This window comes from Daucus carota, chromosome 4 (assembly GCF_001625215.2).
Source record: "Daucus carota subsp. sativus chromosome 4, DH1 v3.0, whole genome shotgun sequence".
NCBI classification, from domain to species: Eukaryota; Viridiplantae; Streptophyta; class Magnoliopsida; order Apiales; family Apiaceae; genus Daucus; species Daucus carota.
In genome coordinates this window covers 43,933,651-43,960,860 of record NC_030384.2, presented here as the reverse complement: position 1 = coordinate 43,960,860, position 27,210 = coordinate 43,933,651, and the positions used below count along the sequence as shown (strand labels likewise).

General features: G+C 33.3%; 3 protein-coding genes across 3 annotated transcripts; 2 read left to right on the top strand and 1 right to left on the bottom strand.

Moving 5' to 3' along the window:
- Positions 1 to 593: 593 nt before the first annotated feature.
- On the top strand, positions 594 to 3,765 carry LOC108215930 (uncharacterized). The gene is made up of 3 exons (XM_017388564.2): positions 594 to 1,068; positions 2,672 to 2,901; positions 3,194 to 3,765. Exons 1-3 carry the CDS (start codon positions 750 to 752, stop codon positions 3,470 to 3,472), a joined length of 828 nt encoding a protein of 275 aa, XP_017244053.1. The 5' UTR covers positions 594 to 749; the 3' UTR covers positions 3,473 to 3,765.
- Positions 3,766 to 16,925: 13,160 nt separating this feature from the next.
- LOC108218571 (probable mediator of RNA polymerase II transcription subunit 26b) lies at positions 16,926 to 20,623 on the top strand. Its single transcript, XM_017391564.2, has 9 exons — positions 16,926 to 17,839; positions 18,052 to 18,120; positions 18,247 to 18,329; positions 18,871 to 18,923; positions 19,022 to 19,155; positions 19,264 to 19,291; positions 19,405 to 19,724; positions 19,803 to 19,893; positions 20,178 to 20,623. Exons 1-9 carry the CDS (start codon positions 17,363 to 17,365, stop codon positions 20,303 to 20,305), a joined length of 1,383 nt encoding a protein of 460 aa, XP_017247053.1. The 5' UTR covers positions 16,926 to 17,362; the 3' UTR covers positions 20,306 to 20,623.
- Positions 20,624 to 23,941: 3,318 nt separating this feature from the next.
- LOC108218572 (tubulin beta-2 chain) lies at positions 23,942 to 26,743 on the bottom strand. Its single transcript, XM_017391565.2, has 4 exons — positions 26,578 to 26,743; positions 25,810 to 26,210; positions 25,269 to 25,538; positions 23,942 to 25,031 (listed from the first exon to the last, which is right to left on the bottom strand). The coding sequence occupies exons 2-4, from the start codon at positions 26,201 to 26,203 to the stop codon at positions 24,349 to 24,351; spliced, it is 1,347 nt and encodes a 448-aa protein (XP_017247054.1). The 5' UTR covers positions 26,204 to 26,210; positions 26,578 to 26,743; the 3' UTR covers positions 23,942 to 24,348.
- Between the last annotated feature and the right edge of the window lie 467 nt (positions 26,744 to 27,210).

Sequence of the window (27,210 nt, the reverse complement as noted above, 5' to 3'; positions counted from 1 at the left end):
CATAATATTTCAGCAATTAAACGGAACCGAACGGATTACTGGTTTCATAACATTCCTTTTGACTATATCAAGTGGAATCACCTTTACAAAGAAAACAACGGAAGCAAAGTTGTTAAGAAGTGTGGTTGCTGGCGAAGCGTGTACGCACGCACAGCATTCCCGTTTACTTGTGACGTCATCTATATTTGGTCAACGGACACCAGACTCTCTTGGTCAAACCATTTCCCTAAACGAGTAGGATTAGATAACGCACTTAAATTATTCCCATAAATTACGCGTGTGAATATAAATAACTATTCTTAATGGGTTTGTCTAGTGTGTGCCCAAGGGCACATGCTAAGCACTAACATTTATAAAATTGAAGGGATTTGATTGGTGTGGTTGTTGTAAATGCAAGGGGGGTCATCATTATTAAAGAGTGTAAGCCAATCAAAATCTCCCAAATTTATAAGTTTTAGTGCTTAGTGTGTGCCCTCGGGCACACCATAGAAAAACCGATTCTTAATTACTTTTACAAATATTTAGTGCACTCAACAACTTGAAAGTTGTTACACTACAAAATATTTATATCCGTATATTAAAATTAGAAGGATAAAATAGGAGAAAACACACAAAATCACTTTCGTTTTCTCTTCCTCTTCGTAAGCGTATCAGCGTATATAAATAGTCACTCATAAGTCACACACATACACACACCACTTAGCTTCTCATTTTTCATTATTTTCAAAACTTCAATTCTGAATCGAATTATGACGAGTCACGAGTATAAGGAGCCATGGAGCGATTTGAGCGAAAAAGTAGTGATGGTAACCGGCGCATCCTCCGGCCTCGGCCGAGAATGTTGCCTGGACTTGGCTAAAGCCGGCTGCAAAATCGTAGCCGCGGCGCGGCGAATTGAACGCCTCCGATCACTCTGCGATGAGATCAATGGATCAGGTTCCGACGTTCGAGCCGTGGCTATTGAGCTGGATGTGAGCGCCAAAAGTAGCGCTATTGAAGCGTCCGTCGGAAAGGCTTGGGACGCGTTTGGCCGGATTGATGCGTTGATCAATAATGCTGGCGTTAGAGGTACTAGTGATTTAATCGTTAATATAAAATTAACTGCGTTTTTGTTTTGTTAGGTTTATTTATTTCGTGTTTGATTGTAAATTAATCTATAACTGTTTTTTTGATGACATGATGTTGATACTTACTTGAAATTTAATAATTTAAGTTGTTAAAATGTGTGGCTAGTAGTGATTGCTGATTAGTAGGAGTATGTTTTAGATCATAAAGAAATTATGACAGGCGTGAAAAGAACATGACAACAATTTGATAAGTTTTGTAGTCGAGAATTAATTTACTTGTATAAGGTACAAATATTGATATAGCACAATGAAATTTTCTTTATTGATAATCAGCAAATTGATAGTAATGGTTTCTAGCACAATGCTTAGAAAGCATGTTTACACAGCTTAGTAAAAGTTTTAAGTAATAATTAGTCGTTTTGGAGTGCAATATCACTGATAGCTATGTGTATCAGTGGCCAAAGGAGTGTTGTTAAGTAGTGCTACTGAATATTACCTGGCAGGCTGGCAGAGATTGCGTTTTGTTACCTGGCAAATTGATTTAAATGTTAAACCATGAGCTATCGGAAAAAGACTAGAGTTATTTGTTTGTGCACACACAAAACATCTTTTTGGCATTACCAGGACATCTACATCTCATTTTTTCTAGTTTTAGATTGTTGTTTTTGCACTACTTGTTCTTTTTTAATACTTCCATTTTCTTCTCATCGCGTGAGATGATTTTCTCTCTCATTTGTTCTAGTTTTGGATTGTTGTTTTTGCAGTACTTGTTCTTTTTAATAGTTCTATTTTTTTTTTCACTGAGTGAGATGATTTTTTCTTCCATTTCAATGGTCTTTCAAGATTTCTGTAAAATGAAATTAAGATGCTACAGACCTATAATTTAACATCTATCTCCCTTTTGTTATACTTTAGCGTTTGGGCATGACTAGCTTGCTCTTTTCTTGACTTTTAATTTGTTTCTTCATAATATGATGAGGTTTCTTGCATCATAACTGGTCCTTTGAGATTCTTTTAAATGAAAATGAGATGCTATGAACCTACAATTAATATATATACTAAAAATAATGATTGTAATGTATGGCGTTTTATTTCCACATATATAATAATGACATGGCAAATTATGTAGAGGAAGAACATTAAAAAACTATGATCAGCAGAATTAGGACTAGTCTTCTTCCATAGACCTATCTGTAGAATTTTGCAGTGGGCACGGCAACCATTTGATGCTTAGGATATTGCACATAATATATGCTTGATTTCCCTCTTTGAGCTTTCTGATTTTGCCCTTGGTAAAAATATTATCCCTTTAGAAGGTATCAAAATTCCTCTGTAAGCAAATCATGAGAGAAGGAAATTTTGGCAATAATAAGAATGACAGATGTTGTTTTTATATTATAAAGATAATGTAGTGATTGTGCTGGTGGTCGGTGGACAACTGGACATAAACTGCTTAATTACCGAGGATATGTCAAGCACAATAGTTCCCTTTTACATTTGTACTGTGCCAGCATAGCCCTGAATTCGGCTATTGGAGAAGTTGAATTAAAGATTTACACAAGTTCATTGTATTAATGTGTTATCTCTGTCATTCTGATCTTTAGGTAGTGTACATGGTCCGTTGGATTTGACTGAGGAAGAGTGGGATGATATATGTAACACAAATGTAAAGGGAACCTGGTTGGTTTCCAAGCATGTCTGCATCCGCATGCGCGACTCAAAAAAGGGTGGATCAGTCATCAATATATCGTCTATTGCAGGCCTTAACCGTGGACAGCTACCTGGAAGTCTTGCCTATGCTTCTTCCAAGACGGCCGTTAACACTGTCACAAAGGTATACAATTTGGGAATTTTAGTGATTTTTGGAGATCAGTTGAATGTTTATCTTTTCAAGTAGTGTTTTATACGTTTTAAGTTTTCCAAAGCCCTCCAGACGTACCTTCCATATTGACCTTTTTTATCATTTTTAGAAAATATTGTCCAAGTTGCATGGAATCTTTTTCTTTTGTTTTTAGTTACTTCCTCTGTTGTGTAAAGCCAAACCGAGGAAGAAGGTTGATTACTAAATTGCATTTGGTATGTAGGACGATATTATTTCTGTTTCTTATGCATCATAATGTTGACAGATGTTCGCTCTTGAACTGGGGATTCACGAAATCAGAGTTAACTCAATCAATCCTGGACTTTTCAAATCAGAGATTACCCAGAAACTGATGCAGAAAGACTGGCTCAACAATGTGGCCCTGAGAACAGTTCCCTTAAGGAAATGGAACACATCAGACCCAGCTCTAACATCGCTGATACGATACTTGATACATGACTTGTCCAAGTATGTTTCTGGCAATAATTTCATTGTTGATGCAGGGGCTACATTGCCAGGTGTGCCCATATTTTCTTCTTTGTGAGTCAAGTGTAGCAGAAAATGTTTTGCACGGTTGGAATCAAATATAGTCAGCCGGACGGTCAAGAGTACTTGTTTTTATTTACTTTTATGGTCCGTTTGGGAAGCATGATTTCATTTGAAATTCTGAATTTGTACAAAAAACTTGTTTGAGAATATGGATTTGGATTTCATTCAACTTCCATGACATTCAAATATTAATATAAACATGAGAATTTGAAATGACAACTCAAATTCTGTCATTTGAAATCCAACATTTTAAATGAAATGCACGTTTTCGAACGCCTTCTTAGTTTATTGTTACTGTTATTTAAATGTGGAGCATGGAGTTTAAAAACTTCTAGGGAAATCTCCAGTTCTCTTTTGTTCTTGTCTGTAACAGTTTCGAAACTGATCTGATACACACATAGTGCCCCTTAATATTTATATTTAAATCTTCATTGCACCTTTTCTTTTCTTTTGCTGGTTAATGGAATTCTGTATTGATGATGACAAATAGCTAACAGAGCAAGATGTTCAATTCAGGTCTAGTACTGTAGAGGAGGACCTACTATGGCCCATTGGGCCGACCGCCAGGGTTGATCTATTCCATTATTGAACCCTGCATTTGAATTAGTGATGATGACAACCGATTGTCATGGAGCTCTTATCTAACACACAGCTCCATTACTATCAGATCGGAAAAGGAAAGTCTCGATCCGTGGAAAATTATAACGAATACTTAAAAAAACGAAGTTTTAATCCAGACCCTTGAGATAGAGATCCGACGGCCCTAGAAGTGTGTGTTAAATAACCTGTCCCTGTCAGGGACTAGGACCCTTAAGTTGAAATGTTATACTCCCTCCGTCCCTTCCATTTCTTTACACTTTTCTTTTTGGGATGTCCCATCCATTTCTTTACATTTCAAAACTTACCTAAAATAGTCAAAATTTACCCAAAATAGTCAATGAGTCTCATCACTTCCTCACTTTTCTTTCCTTTTCACACTACTTTTACTCCACTATCTTCTTTTTATACATTAAAAATCAATGAGTCCCACCACTTCACCCACTTTTTTTCTCTTTTCCACTACTTTATACATATTTCTTAACTTCCGTGCCCAACCTAAACGATAAGAAATGGGAGAGATGGAGGGAGTATGTCGCAGTGGTTTTGTCGGGCTTCAACAGTTTGTTACTCATGTAAAGTTCTGTTAGGTGATTAGGTCACCTGATTCTAGTTGGCTGCGACTCCATCATTGACTTAAATGTTGCACCCCTCAGGCCCTCATCTTCTACAAGGAAAGTTGAAGGCTTGGAGGATAGGTATTCATCTCTTCCTCAGAAACAAAGACAGGGTAAGGAGGATTAAGTATCCGCATATGTGTGACAGTAACATATTTACTAATTACAAAAGATAAACCGCCTCCAAGTATATAAAATTTTTAGCAAAAGAAAAGATCCAGAGGGTTATTAAATTTTAACAGAGTAGCCGCTTTGTGATTAGAATAGTCAAAATCTAAGACATGCCAGAGTTTTGTGTATATGATCAGGAACTCAGCATATTACTTTCTGCATTACTGCATATATTGTACAGTACTTTATATTAAAGACATGTATCTGCGCCTCTGCGGCATGTATGTCTAAAGAACTTTAAGTCTGGTCTATATGAAAATATCACTGGGATTGTTACTTGTTCTCACGTGATAATATAGTACAGTAGTACACAGATTACAAAGTGAGATAAAGCTCTTCTCGCGGATTGAAGAGAATTATAGAAGGCTGGAATAAACTGGACTCTGTGTTTAGATAAAAACAGTAAATCCATATTGAACTTCATCTTAACTGGGTTCTTCCCGCTATCTTATCTTTTATTTTGGCCGCGCATACAATGATACGAGGTGAAAACTTTTATTGTTGCGCTCTTCACTTTAAAAGGCAGGCTCTTTTTAACGTTCTCGAGTCCTTCAAGTATGACAGTCAAACTAACATTGGCTCAAGAGGACGCTGGATGTATCTAAGCTTTTAAGGTACTTCTGATTCCTTGAGCTCTGAGCTCAAGTCAAGGACAACTATTACACTATGTAACTTTAAGTTAGCAAAAGATGCGCATGTTTTGCGAGGATCTCTACGTTACATAATGCCAATGACACCTAGTAGATATTCTAAGTGCAATAATTTTAGTCAAGCTCTTTTGTTTTTTATTTTTTGAGAATTAAGATGGTTAAATAAGAGATGGAGCCTGGAGGGATACGCTTTGTGTCTTTGGCATAAGAGCATCTCCAACAAACTTCTCAAACAAGCTCTTAAATCAAAAAGTAGAGAGCATTAACAAAATTGTAGCTCTAATGGACTCTTAGAGCTCTTCAAAACCTTTATGTTGTGTTTGGTTGGGGTGAATGATTCCGGAAGGAATGGAATGAAAAATGAACTATTTTATGGACAATTTCCAAGAAATTTATTCATTCATCCATTCATTTCCTTACATCATGTGCTATATTTCACACCTTCAATTTGAGATGGAATGCTCCATTCTCCCTCATCCTCAATTTCTTCTCAAATCTCATCATAACAATTTTGCACTTCCTTATTTTTTTTTCAAAATTTTCTTCCTATCCCTATTAATTTCAAGTATTTTTACTCATTTCATTTCATTCCATTCCATTCCATTCTCCCCAACCAAACACAACATAAGAGTTTCTTCTCTCTCTTTTCTTTTAAGAGTCTATCACCGACTCTTAAGTTATATTTTATCGTAAAGTAATACAAAGATTCACTTTCTCTCTCCACTTTTGTATTGTACTCTTATTTAATAAAAGTAATTTAATAGTAAAATATTATTTAGAGAGTGAAGATAAAGAGTGTTGTTGGAGATGAATGTACATTAAATTGTTAAGAGTCAATCTTTTATATTGGGGCCGTTTAGCTGGGTTTAAAGGAAATGACTTATTGATTAATGTAAAGAATTGGATTATAAGTGAGAAGTTAGGTTAGGTTTATAAGTTATTAAAAGTGTTTGGATACATAACCTTTTTGTTACAAAAAAGCCGTGGATTTGAAAAAAATTCCATTTCTAAGCTTCTACTTCCAGTTTTTTCTAGCCCAAAAGAAGCACTTCTTTGCTTCAGCCAAACGGACCGGAAAATTTTTAAGCCTGCTTTTTTTTGTAAATAAGCCGAGAAGTGGTGTGTCCAAACACCCGCATTATATTTGAAGAGTGGTTTAAGAAACTATCAGAGATCGCTATCATGTATCCACGCGCAACAGTAGTAAATCTGTAGGATTGTGATATAGGAAATGCTAGAGAAGTAGTTGGACATTGAAATCCATGAAAACAGGGAGGACAGTCTGGAGACACAAAAAACAAGCAGAGTCTCCATCTATTGATAGGATCGTAGGCTAATTGATTTGAAAAGAAAACAAGTCCCAACTTGAGATTCACGTTTGTCTGTAAATGCAGGCAGGTATACCTCTTGTCACCCTCTTCCCCACCCTTTTCTACTCCACCTTCCTTTTTGGTTTTTAGTGACTCTCGTTTCATGCTTTACATTTTTACTCCTGTTTCTTATGCTGTGTGATATATGCACACTAATTTTATTCTCATCATTTACCTTTGTGGAGATTATAATTTTTGTATAGTAAGTTTATTTTTTTAAAATTTAAAAGATCGTAATTTCATGTAATTATATTGCAATTATATTTTTTATCTTTAAACTATAATATCCTCTCACAATATATTATAATTATGTGAAAATGAATGTTGAAATATAATTTTATTAAATTATAATTCTTTATATTTCAGAGGATCAATCAAACAATATTATGAAAACTGTAATCATTTGAAACATTGCTGATCCTAACAAAATATTCAATATATTCTGGTGCTGATGAACTTATCGTAATATTACCCTTCTATCTCATCTCTTCAAAGAGTGAGCTTAACGGGACCTGCTCAAATTAATTGAAAAAATTAATATGTATCTTTGTAGTAAATATGAAAAAAATGGTTGAGGCATTTCAGAATTAAAGTAATACCATTTGGATGCCATTTGTAGAAGTTTTATCGGAAGAAATTCATATGCATAAGAACATAAATCCATATGCACAAGGACATAAACATTATAAAAAGTACATTTTGTATTTTGATATTCTGAAGTATATCGATATAAATTTCTTGGATGATATAATAATATGTATTGAACAATATTAATTTTAATACGTATTTTCTAGTGGGTGCCGATGCACACACTAACAACTATTTTTGAGTAGGTTGAGTATTTCTATTGGCTAAAACTCATTAATAATCATGCTCTGTATTAAGATCGTAGATATATCTTAAAATGACAGCAGTCATTAAAGATCATAATGTGGCAACATCTCTGCATAATGATCGTAGATATATTGATAAATTTTTTTGAAGAAAAGATATTTTGATACATGATCATTAAATTTTAATATATATAATTGAGTACTTTAATATATCATAATAACAAAATTATAAACGTGTTTTACTTTTTTGAGTTAAAAAGAATTGGAGCAAGTCTGGGGTACTTCATATGTAAGTCTTAAATCCTGATCCTTGGGAAAATATTTGAAGTTTTTCGAGTGAGACCGGATCCTAACGTGTGACCTAACTATAACTTATGACAAACCGGAAATAATATACTGCACCAAAACAATTTCACTTAAACAAGATATATATACTTAAAATGCATCAAAAATTTGTGGCCATACAATGAAATATACTCCCTCCGTCCCAGTGATTAGTATACGTATAGGAAGTGGCACGGAGGTTAAGAAAAAATGTAATTTGGTCATGAAAAGTAAGAAAAATGGGTGAAGTGGTGGGACCCATTAATATTTAATGTGTAAAATGAGTGTGGTGTTAGTAAAATGGTGGAACTTACTAATATTTAATGTATAAAGGTTTATTATTTTTGGTATGTATACAATTGATGGGACGTACCAAAAAGGAAACTGTATACAATCCAGTAGGACGGAGGGAGTATAGAGGAGCCACCAGATCCAACCTAGTAGAATTTTTATGGTTTCTGAAAAAGATAAGCTAGTATGAAATTATAACTTCAGGTGAAACAAATCTTTGGCATGCAGCTGCGGAAAAAAGTGGTGATATGAGCAAAAATCCAATCTTTCACAGGAACTAGCTAGCTAGAGTAGTTTGTTAGAGTTAAAACGAGGTGTTTATATCAAAATATCAACATAGAGAGTAAAGAAGCTGAATTGTACAAGATCATCTTATCTATTGTGTAAAGGATTGGCGCCTGTGTTGATTCTCCTCTCGTCCGCATCATATATATCATCGCCATCTTTGTAACATGGATTCCCTTCCACAAACAACACGCCATTAATATCTACGTGATTATCACCATCAGCAGCAGGGGAAGAAGTCATCTTTGAATCTGCCTGTGCTTCGACTTTAAATCTTTTGTCATCCTCATGTCGACAACATGTAGCTATCTGTATTTGTAAAAGCATGAGAAGAAGAAGAAGTGAGAAGCAGGCCCATGTTCTTCCCTTTCCCATTTGTTTCTCGCAAACATAAAAACAAGTCATGTATAGCATGGGACTTGAAGTGTGAGTTTCTGAAAGATGAAAAGAAAGAACTTTTTGGCTTGTTTGGCTTTTGGCTTCTGCTTTGTTTTTACATAGACACGCAGCTTTACATTTGTAAAACTCTTTGAGTAATATATACTGATCCAGTGTCCCTGGCTGAAAGTAGAGTGAAAGTGAAAGAGAATGGTGAGTGAGAGTCAAGGAGCAAAGATTTTCGGTGCTTTGCTGTTGAAATATGGCAGCTTCACTTTCCTCTATTCTGATTCAGACAGAATAGATTTTGGGTGAGGTAAAAAGATTCTACTATCAAATCACCTTGTGTCTGTTCCATTCTGAACAGTAGTGGAAGTAAAGTAAACAAGTTGAGTCTTTGCAACTTTTATACCCAAGTCATGACTTAAGTTGATAATGAGTTGGTAAATGGTGGTGGTTAATCTAAAGAAAATCATGGCATTAGCAAGTGAAAAGAATGTTCGTGGGATGTGAATTCCTATAAGAATGATATTGTCCAATCCATGTTGATTGTTTTTAATGAAAAAAGGTACAGTGGTTGCAACATACACTCACACAAGACTCCATCATAACGAATGATGGTCTATACCTGCCTCGTGTTCACAGTTCACCTCTGCTTCTTTTGGTCAAGGCCACCCCAGTAGCATTATTAAAATATTAGTTTCTTGCACAATTTTGTCTCCTCTGTCATCACTCATAAAGCTTTGAGGTCCACACTCATCAACGCCTGATCAATAATGTGGTCTATGACCACCGGCATCTATCAATTTTACTTCTTTTCCGATAGGTCGAGGGTTCAAATATTGTGGGTGTTTGGTAGTGTAGCTTACGAGCTTAAAACACACAAAAGCCAATTTCCGTTTTTTATATCTCCGTTTGGCAAATGTTGCTAAGGGCTTAAAAGAACGAAAATAAATCCCGAAAAAAAATAGGAATTTTAGTTTTTTTTTAGATTCAACTTCTGACTTCTTTCTAACAGGAAACCTAGCTTCTTTTTCTTTTAATGTAGGGTTTAAAATTTTGTACTTAGTAAAATATTTCATGTATTAACAATAAAAGGTTTTTTATAATTATAATTTATTTTTAAAAAACAGATTATTATATTACAAAATTACCAAACTAAACCAACTTATAAGTTAAGTTATCCAAACACTTGAAAAACTTATAAGTCACGCTATCCAAACACTTATGTTAGCTTATAAGTCCAGACCAATTTCTCACTTCTAATCCACTTCTTTACTTTAAGCAATAAGTCACTTATTTTAAGCTCAGCCAAACGGCCCCATTATCAAATAAAAAATGGACGGGTATTGTGTTAATTTATTTGTGGACAAGTGTGATGATTGATGAGGTTTGTAATAATTTTAATGCCTGTATGCAATTTCTTCCATCGATAATTCACCTATGTTATTAGACAATATTGTTCTGCATTTGTGTTGTGAAAGTTGGATGTTGGTGATTCTTTGAATAGTAGTAATATGTGACGAATCGGGACAGCATATCAATTCAATTCAATTCTGATTAGTTTAATTTCATGTCACAAGATCTCGTTGCATTTACTTTGGTAAATTTTGAATCTTTTCATCCGTGTTTATATTCTTCAATCTTCATGTTTACATAATCTTCTGAAGAACTAGTTTTGGGAAGAAATGTGAATTCTTCATGCTCCATAGTCCATGCATTCAAACTTTTGTAGCTACTCCGAACGTGATGCGCATTCATGTTTATGTTTACACCTTACCGAATTCTTATGGGCTGGGCAAATAAATATCACTATTCACGGCCCATTCAATTGAATGGAATGTAACAAAGGATGGAATTAAATGTATATAATTTTTGTTTTCCAAATTATTAATTTTAAATTATTTGAATTAGAAATAATGATCATGTCATTTATTTTTATAGTTTTATCGTAAAATATTTAAAATTATTTATGTTTAATCACTATTTCTGTACATTTTCTTTTTCGTATCTTTTTTTCCCATTCCATCCTGTAAGCACACTACTGGGATAGTGGGATAGGATGTACAGAGTTTTACTATTTGCACCAACATAATTTCTTTATGTGAATGATTGTTAATTATGATTTAAACTTTTTATTTGAAAAATTACATCAAAAGATAAAGACATGTTTGTCATATAAACTCGTTTTTTGCTTGCTTTCTTATCACTAAATTCCCTCTTCATCTTATTATTTTTGTAGTGAAAATTTTGAATTGAAATTTTAATAAACATATTTATTTGTTTTCAAAAAATATTGGAGAGCACAATAATGAATGCATTTTCTTTCTAATTTACTTCTCTGTATAAACTTGAAATATGGTGGGCCAATAACACACAGACTGCATGGGTAACGCAAGCTCCTCTTTAAAACTCTTTCGTCACTGATGGATTGTGAAAACAATTGTAACTTTGCAAGGATATACCGAACTCTTAAAAAGTTAAAATTAAAGGTAAATCTCGACACTTCATACTTGTCAATGAATTTGTTTCTTGAAAGTTTACCGATTAATTCCACGAAAATTCTTTAAGTTACATCAGGGTAATTCTATTTTATTGAGCCTAGTATTTAATTAAGATATATCCAAATATTATCATTATAGAAAATGACAGTGATTATATATTTATGAGTCATGGAACGGAATGAGAACCTAAACCCTATGTATTGGGGTTTGAATTAGAATTTTATGATATTATCTCCTCTATTTGTATGTTCTTTTTGTTTTTTAAGACGTCAAATTGACTAATATTTAATCAACTATTAAAAATAATTTATTTATTATTTTAGAAAATAGAATGTTACATGTTAAAATAGATGAGATTTACTTTTTGATAATATTTTTATAAAAAATTTAATTATATAATCTATATGAATTTTAGTCAAAATATAATTAATTTGACTAGTCAAAAGTCAACGGACATGTACTAGGGGAGGGAGTAAATGGAACCAATCCCACTTAAAAACCTAAGCTCCTGTTTCCGGTTTCCAGGTCAATTCTCATACATTTTATTGTCATTATCATTCTCATTCACGATCCAAACCGTCATGTAACTTATAAGTACTTATAAGTGTCTTTTGAGTTATGAGCCGTACAGCTTTTAAGTTAACGATAACACTAGTATCAGTCATTCATGTTTTTATATGACAAAATAGTTATTTTCAATTTTATAAATTATTTTAAAAATAGTTACAAACACTGCATTATTTGTCACAAAAATGCTTTGTTACTTATAAAGAAAGAAATCGGTTTTTAAATTATGAATTCAGCCAATCACTTACTCTCTTTACTCTATGTACTGAATGTTACTCCCTCCGTCGACCTGAGTTATATACATTAGGGTACGGGGGCGCGACGCGGCACGGACTTTAATGCTCCCGTAAAGTATAGTTCTATAACTTATTTTTATGATTTTTCTTTTCTGTATAAAAGTTTGAATGTTATATTTTTATTCAGAAAAAGAAAATTTTAAAAATAAGTTATAGAACTATATTTTATAAGAGCATTGAAGTGCGTGTCGAGCAGTGAAAAAGAAACGTATAGAATTAAATGGGACAGAGGGAGTAACTTTAAAAAAAACAATATCGGATGAGTATACATTAGTAATTTTTCTAAACACATAATTAAAGTAGTGTGCAGAAATATGAAAATTTAACGGATAAGGATAAGATAACTCAAATCCCTCAACCACTCTCATTTAATTATTTATAGACTTGTTATAATACATTATTTTTATATATAAAAGACAATTTCTCTAAATACCTATTTCAGTGCAGTTTCGTGGGCACTGCGACACCCAAATTCTCGGGCATTCAGAAATTATAGCACAGCCGTAACAGAGGAACTGAGCATATAAATATTAAACCAAAAGTTCAAAATTCTAGTAATTTATAAATGCAGTTGAGTAAAAGTAACGTGCATGTCATTGTTGCCCTCTTTGTTTGACAAGAACAAGGTGAAGTAGAGCCAGATGTTTAACATCCACATGAATTCCCAAACATGTGTCACAGTCTGTAACGAAATTGATAATATCTTCTGCAGGTAGATTAACGTTACGTACCAAACCCCTTGCTGCATTTTTTTACACCTGTTCATTTTATTGGTACCAGGCTCTTTTGACTGCTTGAGTTTATAGAATTCAGAGTCCTAATTCAGGTTGTACTCCTGTTGTACAGTTGTACTCTTTGCCTCTCCGTTCATGTTACAGATTGATTTTTTAAATGTTACTTATTCGGCTACAAATAGATTTTACCATTTATTTAAATTTTTTCTTAATATCTTGGTGATTATTTGGTAAAGAAGTTGAAATTCTCGTATGTAATAAAATTGTTTAGTTGACATTAATTAAAAAAATATAATTTTTATGAACTCGAATACCCATCAATTTCCGGTTTCTTTGTTATATAAGAACCAAACATAAATTTTAACTTCTCGTTATTACAATTTTTATGATAATTTCAAATTATTAACCAAACAAGCATTTATTCTTACAAGAGAATGCTGGTCTTCAAAAATTTATCTTTAAAAAAGATTAGCTGGAGTGACAATTAATGTATGATTTTAGAAAATAATTAATAAAGTATTTATTTTATATATTAAATACATGAACAAATTTATCATAATTTAAAAATGAAATATTCATATCATAAATACATGAATTTAAAAATATATCATAAAATTCTAGAATATGTGTTAAAGTAACTAAACTAATTATTAAACAAAGTAAAAATAAATTATATTAACTTAAACAATCAAGTTATTATCATGAAATTTTTAAGTAAATAATTAAAATTTATAATCATTTTATTTTTTTATTCTACATAATTATATATTACATATTTGTATATATCTCAACAAGTGTGCGACTGCCTAGATCTCTCCCGATCAATCATTTAATTTTTTGAGCATCCGTTATTTACTATATCGGTCAAATCCAAAATAAAGCAAAGAAAAGCCGAGGTTGCGCTGATGTAAGAGATGAGATCGGTGAGTCACCCAGTAGAATAACTCTTTCTCCGACCCGTTTGCTAATAAAACGGATAAAGCATAACCGTTGATTTGCATTTTGCATCCATCAGGACCATCACACAGCATAAATACACGCGTATATATCACCGTATATGTACAAAGAAATTTTAATACAAAGTACACCCGGTCCCACCTCACCGAGCCCACAATTTTTAAACTGTCTAGCGAGCAATATCCTTTACCGGTTAGAGTCTAGTACTAGTAGTATCATCTTGACATCTATCATTTCTTACCGCGGGAAAAACAATTAAAAAAAGTAATAAAAATTCTTATTATCCATCATCTCTTCATTATATATTTTTATTTGAAAAATGCTACGGATAAAAAAATATCAAATTTTTGTTGACAAATTTTAGTTGGTTCCACTCACACTAATAATAATATGAACTCTTGTATGCAAAAATATATGACATTATAATCGATCATTTATCCGTCATGTTATGTGAAAAAAATTAAAATAAATTTTGAAATACAGAACATTACTGATTTAATTTACTACTTTAAACCGACAATCTAGTAAATCATTAAAATAAGTAACAAATTTATTACCGTTTAGAAAGTTTTTTGCTCATTAATTATTAATACCACCACTTACAACATAAAATTAAATCATGACATTTCTGAACAAGACAATATGTTAATCGGACAACACATATTTGATTCGATTCGATTAAAAATTAAATTTATACAAAACTTATTAGACCAAATCGAGCTTTATATTTGTTCAAACTCAAGTTCAAATTGAATTATACTCATTCGATTCTTTAAAAATACGAATCTTTAAAATTGCACTAGGATAATAATAACTACACAATTATTTTATTCTTAACTAAGTCATAACTGTTGTTTATAACTTTTTGGATTTGGCTAACACAATTCAATTTGAACATGTTTTGACTTAAACAAATTCTAAAAAAATAATAATGATCAATTCAAACTCAACTCAAGATTTTTGGGAATTCGAACTCAACTTTGTTCACGAGCTCTAATTGGAACATGACACATGACATCAATAAACTTGAAATAAGTGAAAATATTGATATTGGCTTCTAAATCCTAACTATAATCTATACTAATGTGATTTAACAGTTGGATAAATAAAAGAGCAGTCCAAATTTAAATTTTATGACTAAGTTTTTTTTAGAAAGTGAGAGCGAAATTGCTCGATATCTTTGATTGTTTGAAAGTCTTACGAAGATCTAGATGCTTGACATTGGTCTTGGATATCATTAAAATGGTATTATATGTAGACATGTTTGACATTGGGCTTGAAGGTCACATGAGAGTCATCGATAGGCATTTTGAGTACGAGTATGAAACATAAACGAAAGACGGGAGACATAACGAAGGAAATGAGACAAACTATGGAACGAAGACTTGGAAGAAAACAACAATGAAGGAGGTGATGTGATTGCACTGGGAGCAGATAATAGGTACAAGGAAATTTTTTGATGTTATATTCAGTTTCAGTTTTTTTATTAAGATTTATGATATACTTTTAATTATTAAATTATATCAACACAATTTCGTGCCATCTTATTTTTCAATTGATATATTAGATTATGAAGTTGTTAAGGATTGTTAGACTTGACAGCTTTTTTATTTATGTGAAATTAGCGACTCGGTCAACTTTTATTTAAATTAAGTCCTTTGAAATTGCAATGAAGTTTTCATCTTCAATTGTAATATGTGATTGTAAGAAAAATAAATTTTACATGTTATTGATAATTTATATATAGCATCATGTTTTTAAAATCAACTTTTAATATGATATATACAGTGAATCATTATTATATTAAAAAGTCGATAACTCATTGATTATATATCATTATAAGTTCGTTACCCATCTTATATATATATATATTCGTATTCATATGATTTGAAATATGTATATGTTGCTTAAACAAATCGGACATCTAATGAATATCTACGAGATTTTGTTAATGACGTTTTATGTCATAATATATATACTCCCTCCGTCCCACCAGGTTCTTTACGTTACTTTTTGGCACGTATTTTAACGCTCATATAAAGTATACTTACATCATATATTTATTTTAAAAAAAATCCTGAAAAAAAGTTTGACGTTTAAATTTTTATTAAAAAAAAAATTAAAAAAAACATTATTGAACTATACTTTATAAGAGCCTCAAAATGCGTGCGAACAGTGAACGTCAACATCCTGGTGGGATGGAGGGAGTGTATATATTTTTATAAAATATGTATGCATGACGTGTACCATAGTTCAGAAAAATAATTGACAAACAAATTACATATATTGAACGTCCAGTAGATGTAGATATATGTACAATTAATATTAGGATATACCTATCCGATACGATCCTCTCGTGTTTAAGAAGTCTGAATAAAATACGTATACATGATACATATTATAGTTCACAAATATAAATTACCAACAAATTACGTATACTCAACGTGTAATAGATGTATATGTGATTAATGTTAGCATATATTTATCCGATACGATCCTCGCGTACTCTTGATATGATTTAGATATGATTTTCTGATAAGATATTATAATTTTTAAGTAAATGTATTAATTTATCTTATCTTATTTATCATAAATAAGTCATTTTTCTGAAATACGTAAATGTGTGTTTTTTCCTTTTGAAAATAAATATTTATTTTTACAAACAAGAAAATACAGTGCATAAATATAATTTATTTAAATAAATTCTTCCATTTATTAACAATCCTGATAAACAGCACTATTAGTCATTTCCAATGGACCGTCGGAAAATTGATGCACAGTTTAGGAAAATTGCAGTTATCTGTTTCTCATGCCAAATCTTTATAGTCAAGACCGTATCTCATATCGCATATACTTCCATATATAATATTCTTGGAAATACATATACATTTATTTTTGAGTATCGAATACTTTAATTCTCATAAAACCCATTCTCTGTAGGTTTAGATTTCGTTTGAGATATACACACATATATTCTTCGTGCAGAATAAAATAACTTTTCTAATATACATGAAATAGCATCATATCTGGATAATTCTTTCGATTTCACATTGATTTTGTTTGCTTTCAATTCTTTTCGTCATCCTCTATTAATTGTAATTCACAACTAAACAAAAGCCTCTGGCGTTATCAGTTTTCTTCACCCTTTTAATCGATATATAGATCAACTACCAACCTTTTATCTCTGCAATTCAATTCATATCAGCTTCATAAATTCTTGATCATAAAGGTCAAATTTTGATTTCTGGGTATTGTCAAGAATTGAATTCTAGGACCTGGGTTGTGCTCCGAGTTGCGAGTCAACTCGAGGTATGGCAGGTTTAAAGAATTTAGATAAATGGAGGGAGTTTTTTAGAAGTAGTTGTAATTCTGATATATTTGATATAATTGAACACGCTATCTATGTTGCTGCTTCTGATTGTCCAAAAGAGTTTAAGTTGAGGAGAGATCGGATTGCTGAGACTTTGTTTTCTTCTAAATTGATTAAATGTGTTGGTTGTGATCATGTTGAGCTGGGTGTGAAATTAGAGGGTGTTGATGATGAGGAGGAGTTTAAGAATGATGGTGGTTTTGAATTTGAGGGTGGGAGGAGTAAGGAGAGCAAGGTGGATAGTTGTAAAGATGATCATGATGATGATGATCAGCATGCTGGTCAGATGAATGATCAGATGGTTAGTCAGCTTAGTTATGACGATGCCGAGGCGTTAACTGATGAGTTGGAAAAGGAGTTACAGATTCATGGAGAGGTTTTGAGGATTAAAGAGATTTTGGAGAACAGTGAAGATGAGGTTTGTTCCCTATCTTGATTGTAATAAGTCTCCTGTTTCATTTGTTTCAAGAATTATCTGTTTTTGTGTTTTGTTATGTAGCTCTATTCAGATTGTTGATATGATTATGAATGATGATTTGATTGCTTGTATTTAATTGATTAGTTTGAGACTTTGAGTTGAATTGTTCATGTTAGATTAGGTTTTTGACGAATGTTTTCTTGTTTTAACAGCCAATTTCGTTGGTTATTGATTCATTAAGGCGGCTTGAATTGATGGCGTTGTCTGTGGAAACTCTGAAGGTATGAATAATGGTTTTTGTTGCTTGTTATTGATAATTGTCAAGCCATATGTTTTATATGTTAGTTGTAAATTGTTAGACATGTTCCTTGTTATCAATCATGGCTTACTGAGTAACCCTTATTCAGGCCACTGAGATTGGAAAAACTGTTAATGTTCTCCGAAAGCATGGCTCAAAGGACATCCGTCAACTAGCTCGCACACTCATTGAGTATGCATATCTTTGTCGCTTGTGTATAATTGTAATTGTGAAATACTATACTATATATGTGGTGTAGGATGCCAAATTAAGCTTGATGTCATTGAAATTTTGCAGCAATCATATAGCTAGTTCCGTACTTTTCGCTACGTTTACCGTATATCCTTAATTTCAGTTTTTGTGACGCCCACGAGATGTTTTTTTTATCAGTATAGGGGGTAAAGGAAGCTAACTCATTTGGACTAGTTTATTTGTATATAAAAGGGAACTGTTTCAAGTAACTTTTAACGGTTTCTATTATTGCTAAACAAGAGGAAGATTTTGGCTGCGGGCTTACCAAATCTTCCCCGCGCAGATATCTCCTAAAGTTTGTTTTCTGTTTTCAGTTTTTCTGTGCGGATCAACGAATCTAACTGTCATCACGATTGATATATATTTATTATTCTTAATATCTAATTCAATCCATTTTGTTATTTTGTTAATGTGTGTTACTAGAATCATTCTCTTAGCTGTTTAGTGTATCATTCTTGTCAACTAATTACATGAATCACAGGGTCTGGAAGGTTCTGGTGGATGAGTGGGTAAATACCACAGCAACAGAAGCAGGTAGCATATACATAAGTCTTGTTAAAGAATAACAACGTTCCTAGATTTTGTGATTGATTATGAGTGTAAATTCTGATAAGTTTGATAAAATATATTAGGTGCCCCTGAAGGTGCTACCCCAGAATCTGTTAACCCCTCCACTGTTGTTGATGAAGAGAATGGGCTGCCTTCACCTCCATTGGATGATTTAACATTTTTGGCTACTCAGCCAGCTACAATGGAGTTTTCTCGGGTATGAGTATAATGTTGTCTTTTGGAATCTTCATTGATTTTACAGTATAGTTTTCTGGTCCTGAGTTATTAACGCTTTTTTCTCTTCTAATCATTTCTGCTCCTGAAGTTCTTTGATGGCTTGGAAGATGAAGAGAGTAAGTTATATAATTCCTTCTAAGCAACTCACATTGCTTTTAGTATATGGTTTCTTATCGCACAGTTCCAATTTTATCTAACAACCCATAAATTCTTATTGGTCACCATCCAGATCCTGCACATTGTGGCAAACTCGACGAGAACAAAGAGACTGGTAGGAAACAGGTGCAGAACAACAGAATTGTGAAGCACAGGCAATGCCTTCCTGTTGAGTCCATCACTCCGCCAAAGGACAAAAAAATTGAAAGCAGGAAACTAGATGCTTCACTAAATAAACAAGTTGCTTCTTTGAAACCAAAGCTGCCAGTTGCAGACACTAGAGCTTCAAGACCTGTAAAACAAAGTGCGAATCAGAGGGTTCACACCGAGACAAAGTTGCAGCAGAAACCAGAAAAAGTTGCAATTCAGAGGCCACCTGCGTCTCAACAAAATGTAGGTTTTGTAGTAACAGATTTTTTTTTTGGAATTTGCTTGAAATTTGTTCTGATGATCATTCTATTTGATTACCAGATACCAAGGCATTCAAATGAGGCTTCTGTTCAAGAAAAACTTGAAGCTACTAAGAGGAAGCTCCAGGAACGATACCAACAAGCTGAGAATGGTTTGTTCCTATATCTATTCTTTTTAAACTCTGGTCCACCTATGAATATTGAGCCGTTGCAACCTTGAAGCTTGATACAATTTCTCTAGGCTTACTTATATCCTGACCATTTGCAATAAAGCTGAAAGAACACTCTTTAGATCCTTCTTTTAAACTCTAAAATTGTCTTCCAAGTGAAAAATTTTGTGAGAGAAAGATTGCTTAAACAATTATATTAATATTGTAGCAAGTGTAGAAGATTTGAGTTGAATCTGATTACGTCCTTTCAACAATTTTCTTGTCAGCTAAGAGGCAGCGGACAATCCAGGTTATGGAATTGCATGATCTTCCCAAGCAGGATCTTGGCCATAAAAATTCCCACGGCAAGCCTGGCAACAACCATAAAAGGCATTGGGCTAATGGGCGTCGCTAGTTCTTCTAATTTTGTGAGCGTGATTTCAGCGACCAACCAAAGTTTCATCCAAACTGCATTGTAAGTAGTGCAGGCAAATAAGCTTAAGTTGTTCCTGAGACTGTTGAGGCAAACATTTAGGAACTCCTATTGTTAAAAATAGGAGACATTTTTAGGTCGATAGTTACGATCAACAGGGGAAAGACCAGTGTACATTGTATCCTATCTGGTGTTTTTTTTCCTTCATGTTATAACTTTAACCTTTTCTCTCGACTTGTATTAAGGTAAGTCCTCAAATTTGGTACCTTTACCTTTAATTTGATGAAATTTACCACCAAATTCTCTTGGTCTACATGTTTAGTTGCATTGCTCCAGCTTCCCCTCAGGCCCTCACTTATCTTTTTTTTTTTTTTTTTTTTGATAATTCTCACTTATCTTTTGGCAATAATGCAAAAGTTGAAAATTATGTGGGGGTAGGAACCAGGAACACTTCAACAAGGGAGGAGGTGGAAAATAGTTTGGTACAACTTTGACTTGTAAACCCCACACTTTCTTCCTCTCCTCAATGTCCTCATAATAATAATAATTTATTACAAAACAATTAGAAAAAGGTTGAACACACAAATCTTTGCTTACCGACCAATAAATCAAACTACATTTTTTCAACTAATTTTTGAGGTGATTAACATGTGTACAGCTCGTTTTAATTTTGGAGACGTACGCAACTCGGTTTGTATTTAATTTTTGAGTACTGTATATATTAATGTGAATATTTTTAGTTACATAGAAAGTCATATATAGAACCGGTGAAAATATCTCGTAGGGAGTAGTCAAATATTTAAATAAAATAAATAAAAATATTAAATTAGTTTGTAACGAAAATGTGGTTGAATTTACCGACTAGAAGGGCAGAAAGTCAATTTGAACGAGCTTTACCCTGCAAAGATGGACTAGTACTACTCTAGATATTTTCTACTCCTTTTTTACGTGGAAAACATGTTTAATTCTACAAAATTGGATTTGGTCTTAGTAGGTAAATTCCTTGACTTTTTATAGCCGCGTTGACCAGTCTTTTCTTCGAGTCACAAATGCCAACAATACTATAGTCCTCAGTGCCGTCCTTTATTCATTCCCGTCAATTTTATTTACACATCCAACAGGTATTCTCGTGTTACAAGGTATATTTTGTATCATAAACATAAGTCAGGTCACTGGTCAGACGTGACTCCTTATTTGGCGTGTTACCGACTTGAGGTCATAAAAATTAAACAAATATAGTGAGAATTTGATATAAATTTTATTTCCATCCTTCTCTCAAAGATCCAACAATTTATCTCCTGTGTTTTCATTGTATTTTTGATTAAGTTGATATTTCAAGTCATAATTAATATTATAATTGACATAAGAACATGCTCTCTGAAAAGTTACCCAAAAATAGTGGTCTAAATTATATAAAATATTGATTATATAAAATTTTTCGAACACATTTACCTCGGATGGAATTAGTTATACCATAAAAATAATATATTATTTTATATGCTAATAAATATAGAATTTTACGACAACGCTATTGATCTGTCAAAATATAATCATTATAAAATATTTTTTGCAGGAAAAATGTTTCATCAAAGTGTCCATTTTTTTAAAATATATTATCTATATTTTCTAGTTAGTTACATACTACCTAGACTTTTTTCTAGCTTAAAATAATTTATATAAATACACTCATACTTGTACAACCAACAATAAATTTTTTATTAAGAGCGATGATATCCATTGAAGTATCCAAATCAGAATTAGGTGTAAAGTCGAAGCTCCAATACAAAATGTCAGTTTCCATCCCATATACTAGTGGTCTAGCAACTACTCATGGATTCCCCACTTGTATATTTCTCATTTCACAACATACCATTTCATATCAATTCAAAAACAAAATAAAAACTAAATTTATACACAGTCAGTATCAATATACAAAAGGAGTTTAAACAAATAAAACCAAGCCACATAGTACAGCTCAACTTATAGTTTAAGAATCATCGATTTTAATAAAAAATTATTTAAGCGAGAGTGCGTAGCACCACTAGATACACAAATTCGAAGTGGGCCAAGGCTATGATTGGACTGGACTTGCTGTCAGGGAAAGGTACTTTGTATGTGGTGGATAGCCCACTCTAGTTGAGTGGAATCAAAATGCAGATATCAGAAATTAGGCCTCTTTTTTGTTTTTAACACTGGAAAATAGAAAATGATTGTTTCTGACTGTACTGGAAAGTTAAAATTACAGAACACACCGTCCTCAAACAGCCACCCTTAAATTTACTTTCGGCCCCTCCACCACTTAGGCACTTTGTGAACCTAGAAATAGGGCAATAAAATTCGAAGATTGGAACTAATCAATTAATCCATCAATTCATAATTTTAAAAGTAATTATCAGAACTAATTGGGAAGTTTTAGTCAGATTAGATTATAATCAATTAATCGATAAAAGTTAATTTAAAAATTTATGGGGAGCTAATCGGAGTAATAAATAAGAATATAGGATAGGATAAGTCTTGCAAGTTTACGTCGAGTTTTAATTTGTTTTATCTGGAAAAATGTTAACAAGGTAGCCCATGGAATCGCTGAAATCCCTTACCTTTTTTTAAAAACGCTAAAATCCCTTACTTAGTTAATTCTTTTAATTTGTTCACGCCTCATCCTATGTGCTTGTTGGAGGCTCTTTCTGATGATCTCCTGTTTTGAATGAAGTATCAGTAGTTCAAAAAAAAAGGAATATAGGATAGGAATAATAGGATACTTGCCCAGTCTCACGGTTATTTTTATACAATTTCTAATTTATGCAATTTCAAATCCATTAGCACATATGTGCTTTACTGCTTTTGTATAAATAAAGAAGTGAAGCCATAAACAAAGTATGTTGGGCCCAAATGATGTTACCGGCCTTTTTAAATTTCAAATCCATATTCTCACACTCACCCAGAACGAAAGATAATGGGCCTGTGCCAACTCAAGTTACTCAATTATAAGGCATACTTGTATATATATTAGATTAGATAAACTCAGCTTAGGCTTAAGTTGACTTCGAAATTTAAAAAAAAAACGTAGTTATTTCGCTTTTTATACTCAAAAGTAACATTTTAATAACAAATAATTAAATGGCTTTCAAGTAAAAAATGACTTTTCTTAACATAAACTAAACTACGGTTGTGAGCCTGAACCCTAGGATTTAAGGACGGGTTTAAAATCATTTGCAGTTTTAGACTGAATAATACTTGTCAATGTAATAAGTAAGAAAAATTGGTTTGAAGAGACGAATTATCCAAACTGACGAATTAATCTGAATATTTTGGTATTATAACAATTTAAGTTGTATGCTTATAATAGTATATTATTAGATTATTCTAAAGCATAAATCATTAGTTTAATTTTACGGGTTGTGTATATTTTGCATAATTATATTTCAAGAGTTTGAAGCGACTACAAGAGAAGTTTTTCCACAGAGCCTAGCAAAAGCTGGATAAGGGTATACAATTCGAAGATCAAGGCGCTTGCCTAATGAACACTAATTGGTTAACGCATGCTTAAAATTTACTTTAAACTTGAGCTTAACGTTTAATTATGTAGAGGCTAGAGACAATAATATTGACCAGTGAAGCTTATTAAAATCATGTAGGTTTCTTTAGCATCGATCACCATCCAGCTTACAGAGTACAAACCAGTCTCATTTACACTACATCTCAGCACTGCCTATAAATCGCATGAATCATTTTACATGACAAATCACTAGGTCACCAAGTATGCTTCTAGCAGGCAGCTTCAACATGAATTACTACTTAAAACTCGCATATACCATGACAAAACATGTACTAATTACTATTACACATGCAGAATCACAACAAATTAGGCATAACAACCCAAATTTTGTAACAAATCACTCTTACCTTGGTCGGCTTGAAGAATGTGAATGGGATATAATCCGCAATACCAAACTCAGCCTAGTCTTTCAGCGCCAATACACATGACAAAGGAATCCGAAGAACCGAGCATAGCACATTTGTTAAACTTAATCACTTGTGTGCTCAGCACCTTCTTCTTCCTCCTCATAATCGTATTCCTCATCAGCAGTAGCATCCTGATACTGTTGGTACTCCGAGACTAGATCATTCATATTGCTTTCGGCTTCTGTGAACTCCATCTCATCCATTCCTTCACCAGTGTACCAATGCAAGAAAGCCTTCCTTCTAAACATAGCAGTGAATTGTTCACTTACCCTCCTGAACATTTCCTGAATAGAGGTTGAATTCCCAATGAAGGTCGACGCCATTGAAAGCCCCTTTGGGGGAATGTCACACACACTGGACTTCACATTGTTGGGGATCCATTCCACAAAGTAAGAGGAATTCTTGTTCTGTACATTAATCATCTGCTCGTCGACTTCTTTAGTGCTCATTTTGCCCCTAAACATGGCTGAGGCAGTGAGGTAGCGACCATGTCGGGGGTCAGCAGCACACATCATATTCTTGGAATCCCACATCTGTTGGGTCAGCTCAGGTACAGTAAGGGCACGGTATTGCTGTGAACCACGGGATGTAAGAGGAGCAAAACCGACCATGAAGAAATGTAGACGGGGAAAAGGGATCAGGTTCACAGCAAGCTTGCGGAGGTCAGAGTTCAGCTGACCAGGGAAACGGAGGCAGCAGGTGACTCCACTCATTGTTGCAGAAATCAAGTGGTTCAGATCACCAACTGTCAGAGGATAACTTGATCAGATCAAAATAAAGGATTAACTTATCCGCTATGATAAAGTATTCAACCAAAGTAGTAATCGTTTTTAGTAAGAAATTCATCACAAATGATTATCAAATTAACTATCAGATCAAAAGTATGGAAGAGCAGATAATAAGTGAACTTCATTCCTGCCGACAACTTGTTTACTTTAACAAATAGTTAGCTGAAACAGAAACTATCTAGTATCATACTCACAACTAGGCGTGGTAAGCTTGAGAGTTCTGAAGCAGATGTCATATAGAGCTTCATTATCCAGAACCATGCATTCATCAGCATTCTCTACAAGCTGATGGACTGAAAGAGTTGCGTTATAAGGCTCAACAACTGTATCAGACACCTTCGGCGATGGAAACACAGAAAAGGTAAGCATCATCCTGTCAGGATATTCTTCCCTTATTTTCGAGATCAGCAGAGTCCCCATCCCAGATCCCGTTCCTCCACCAAGAGAGTGGCAGACCTGGAAACCTGCAAAATGGGGGAAAAAGTATCTATTACAAACCAGCTAACTTTCAACAAAAAATACAAAGTTCCATAAACGTTTTAGAAAAATTCCTGTAACCAATTATTGACAACTTTAATTTGAAGTACATTAGATTAATTGTTACTTCACTCATTCTACTTGTACATATAAATTCCTATAACAATTAGAGATCCTTTGTTAACTAAAATCGGAAGTACACAGCTAGTGACTGAAAAAACCAAAGTAAAATTACTAAATGATGAAAGTTGTATGCACCTTGAAGGCAGTCACAATTCTCAGCTTCCTTCCTCACAACATCAAGAACCGAGTCAATAAGTTCAGCACCCTCAGTGTAGTGACCTTTTGCCCAATTATTTCCAGCACCCGATTGGCCAAACACAAAGTTGTCAGGACGGAAGATCTGGCCATAGGGACCAGTTCTAACACTGTCCATAGTGCCAGGCTCCAGATCCATTAGAACAGCACGAGGTACATACCTCCCACAAGAAGCCTCATTGTAATACACATTTACGCGTTCCAATTGCAGATCAGATTTTCCAACATACTTTCCAGTAGGATCAATACCGTGCTCATCGCACACAACTTCCCAAAACTTGGATCCGATTTGGTTACCACACTGGCCACCCTGTATGTGAAGGATTTCTCTCATTCTGTACCTGATATTTAACAATAGAAATATCAAATATAATCAAAAACTATATAAAAGCATTTTCATGACACCATTTATAGCTAATTGTACTGAAATATAATCATGCAAAATAGATGTCAACTCAAATTCAATGAAAAGTTCTGTTTAAACATTTTGTTCCAATAACAACTCAAATTTTAGTCACTAGAATGAACGTGTAACAGATCCATTTTCGCTCGATAACATGCGTGATCTGACAGAAATGTATCGTTTAAACACTGTAATAAATCATCGTGATCTGTAACTAGATTGAAGATCAACACATAATGCAATAGAATGAAATGCAGAACACAATCAACTAGCAAAAGATAGATTAAAAATGACAAGATTCGAACCTTTTGTTTATGATCCCCGAGACTTTGATCACAGTGTTAGAAGTGGAAGAGCGTTGAGTGTGAAGACAGGGGAGTGGTTGTTGCGAAGATCTGTATACGGGGAGAGTCGAAGAGATGTAATAAATAAGTGAGACTTGGATGCTGTCTTAATTTCCCTCCTGTTTCTAGGTGGTCGATGGATCTAATCATCTAATAATCAACGGCCCTGATGCGGTTTGAGGTTGAGTGATCAAGTGAGCCCGAGTTTAAAATTATACGTCGATCTCACTCAACTCATAAGTGCATATAATATTTTGGTTAGTTTATTCAAGTATCTGTTTTTTGTCGATTTTGGTACATTATTGGTGTATATACGGGTATGGTCCCGATCACATGTATGTTTGGGATAGATCATAGAACATATAGTTTTATAGTCGTCGGATAAATATAACATTTTTTAATATGTTTGACGCTTTTTACTTCAGCATTTTCTAACATCCGCTCGGATAAAGTACTCATTTCGATTGTATAGCTAAAACAAATCGCTAAACAAACAAATAATCATTTTACTTGTCAATGATTAAAAAACGCTAATCATATTCATAAAAATGTTATATTTCACTATCGGATGTCATCCAACGATCATGAAACTCG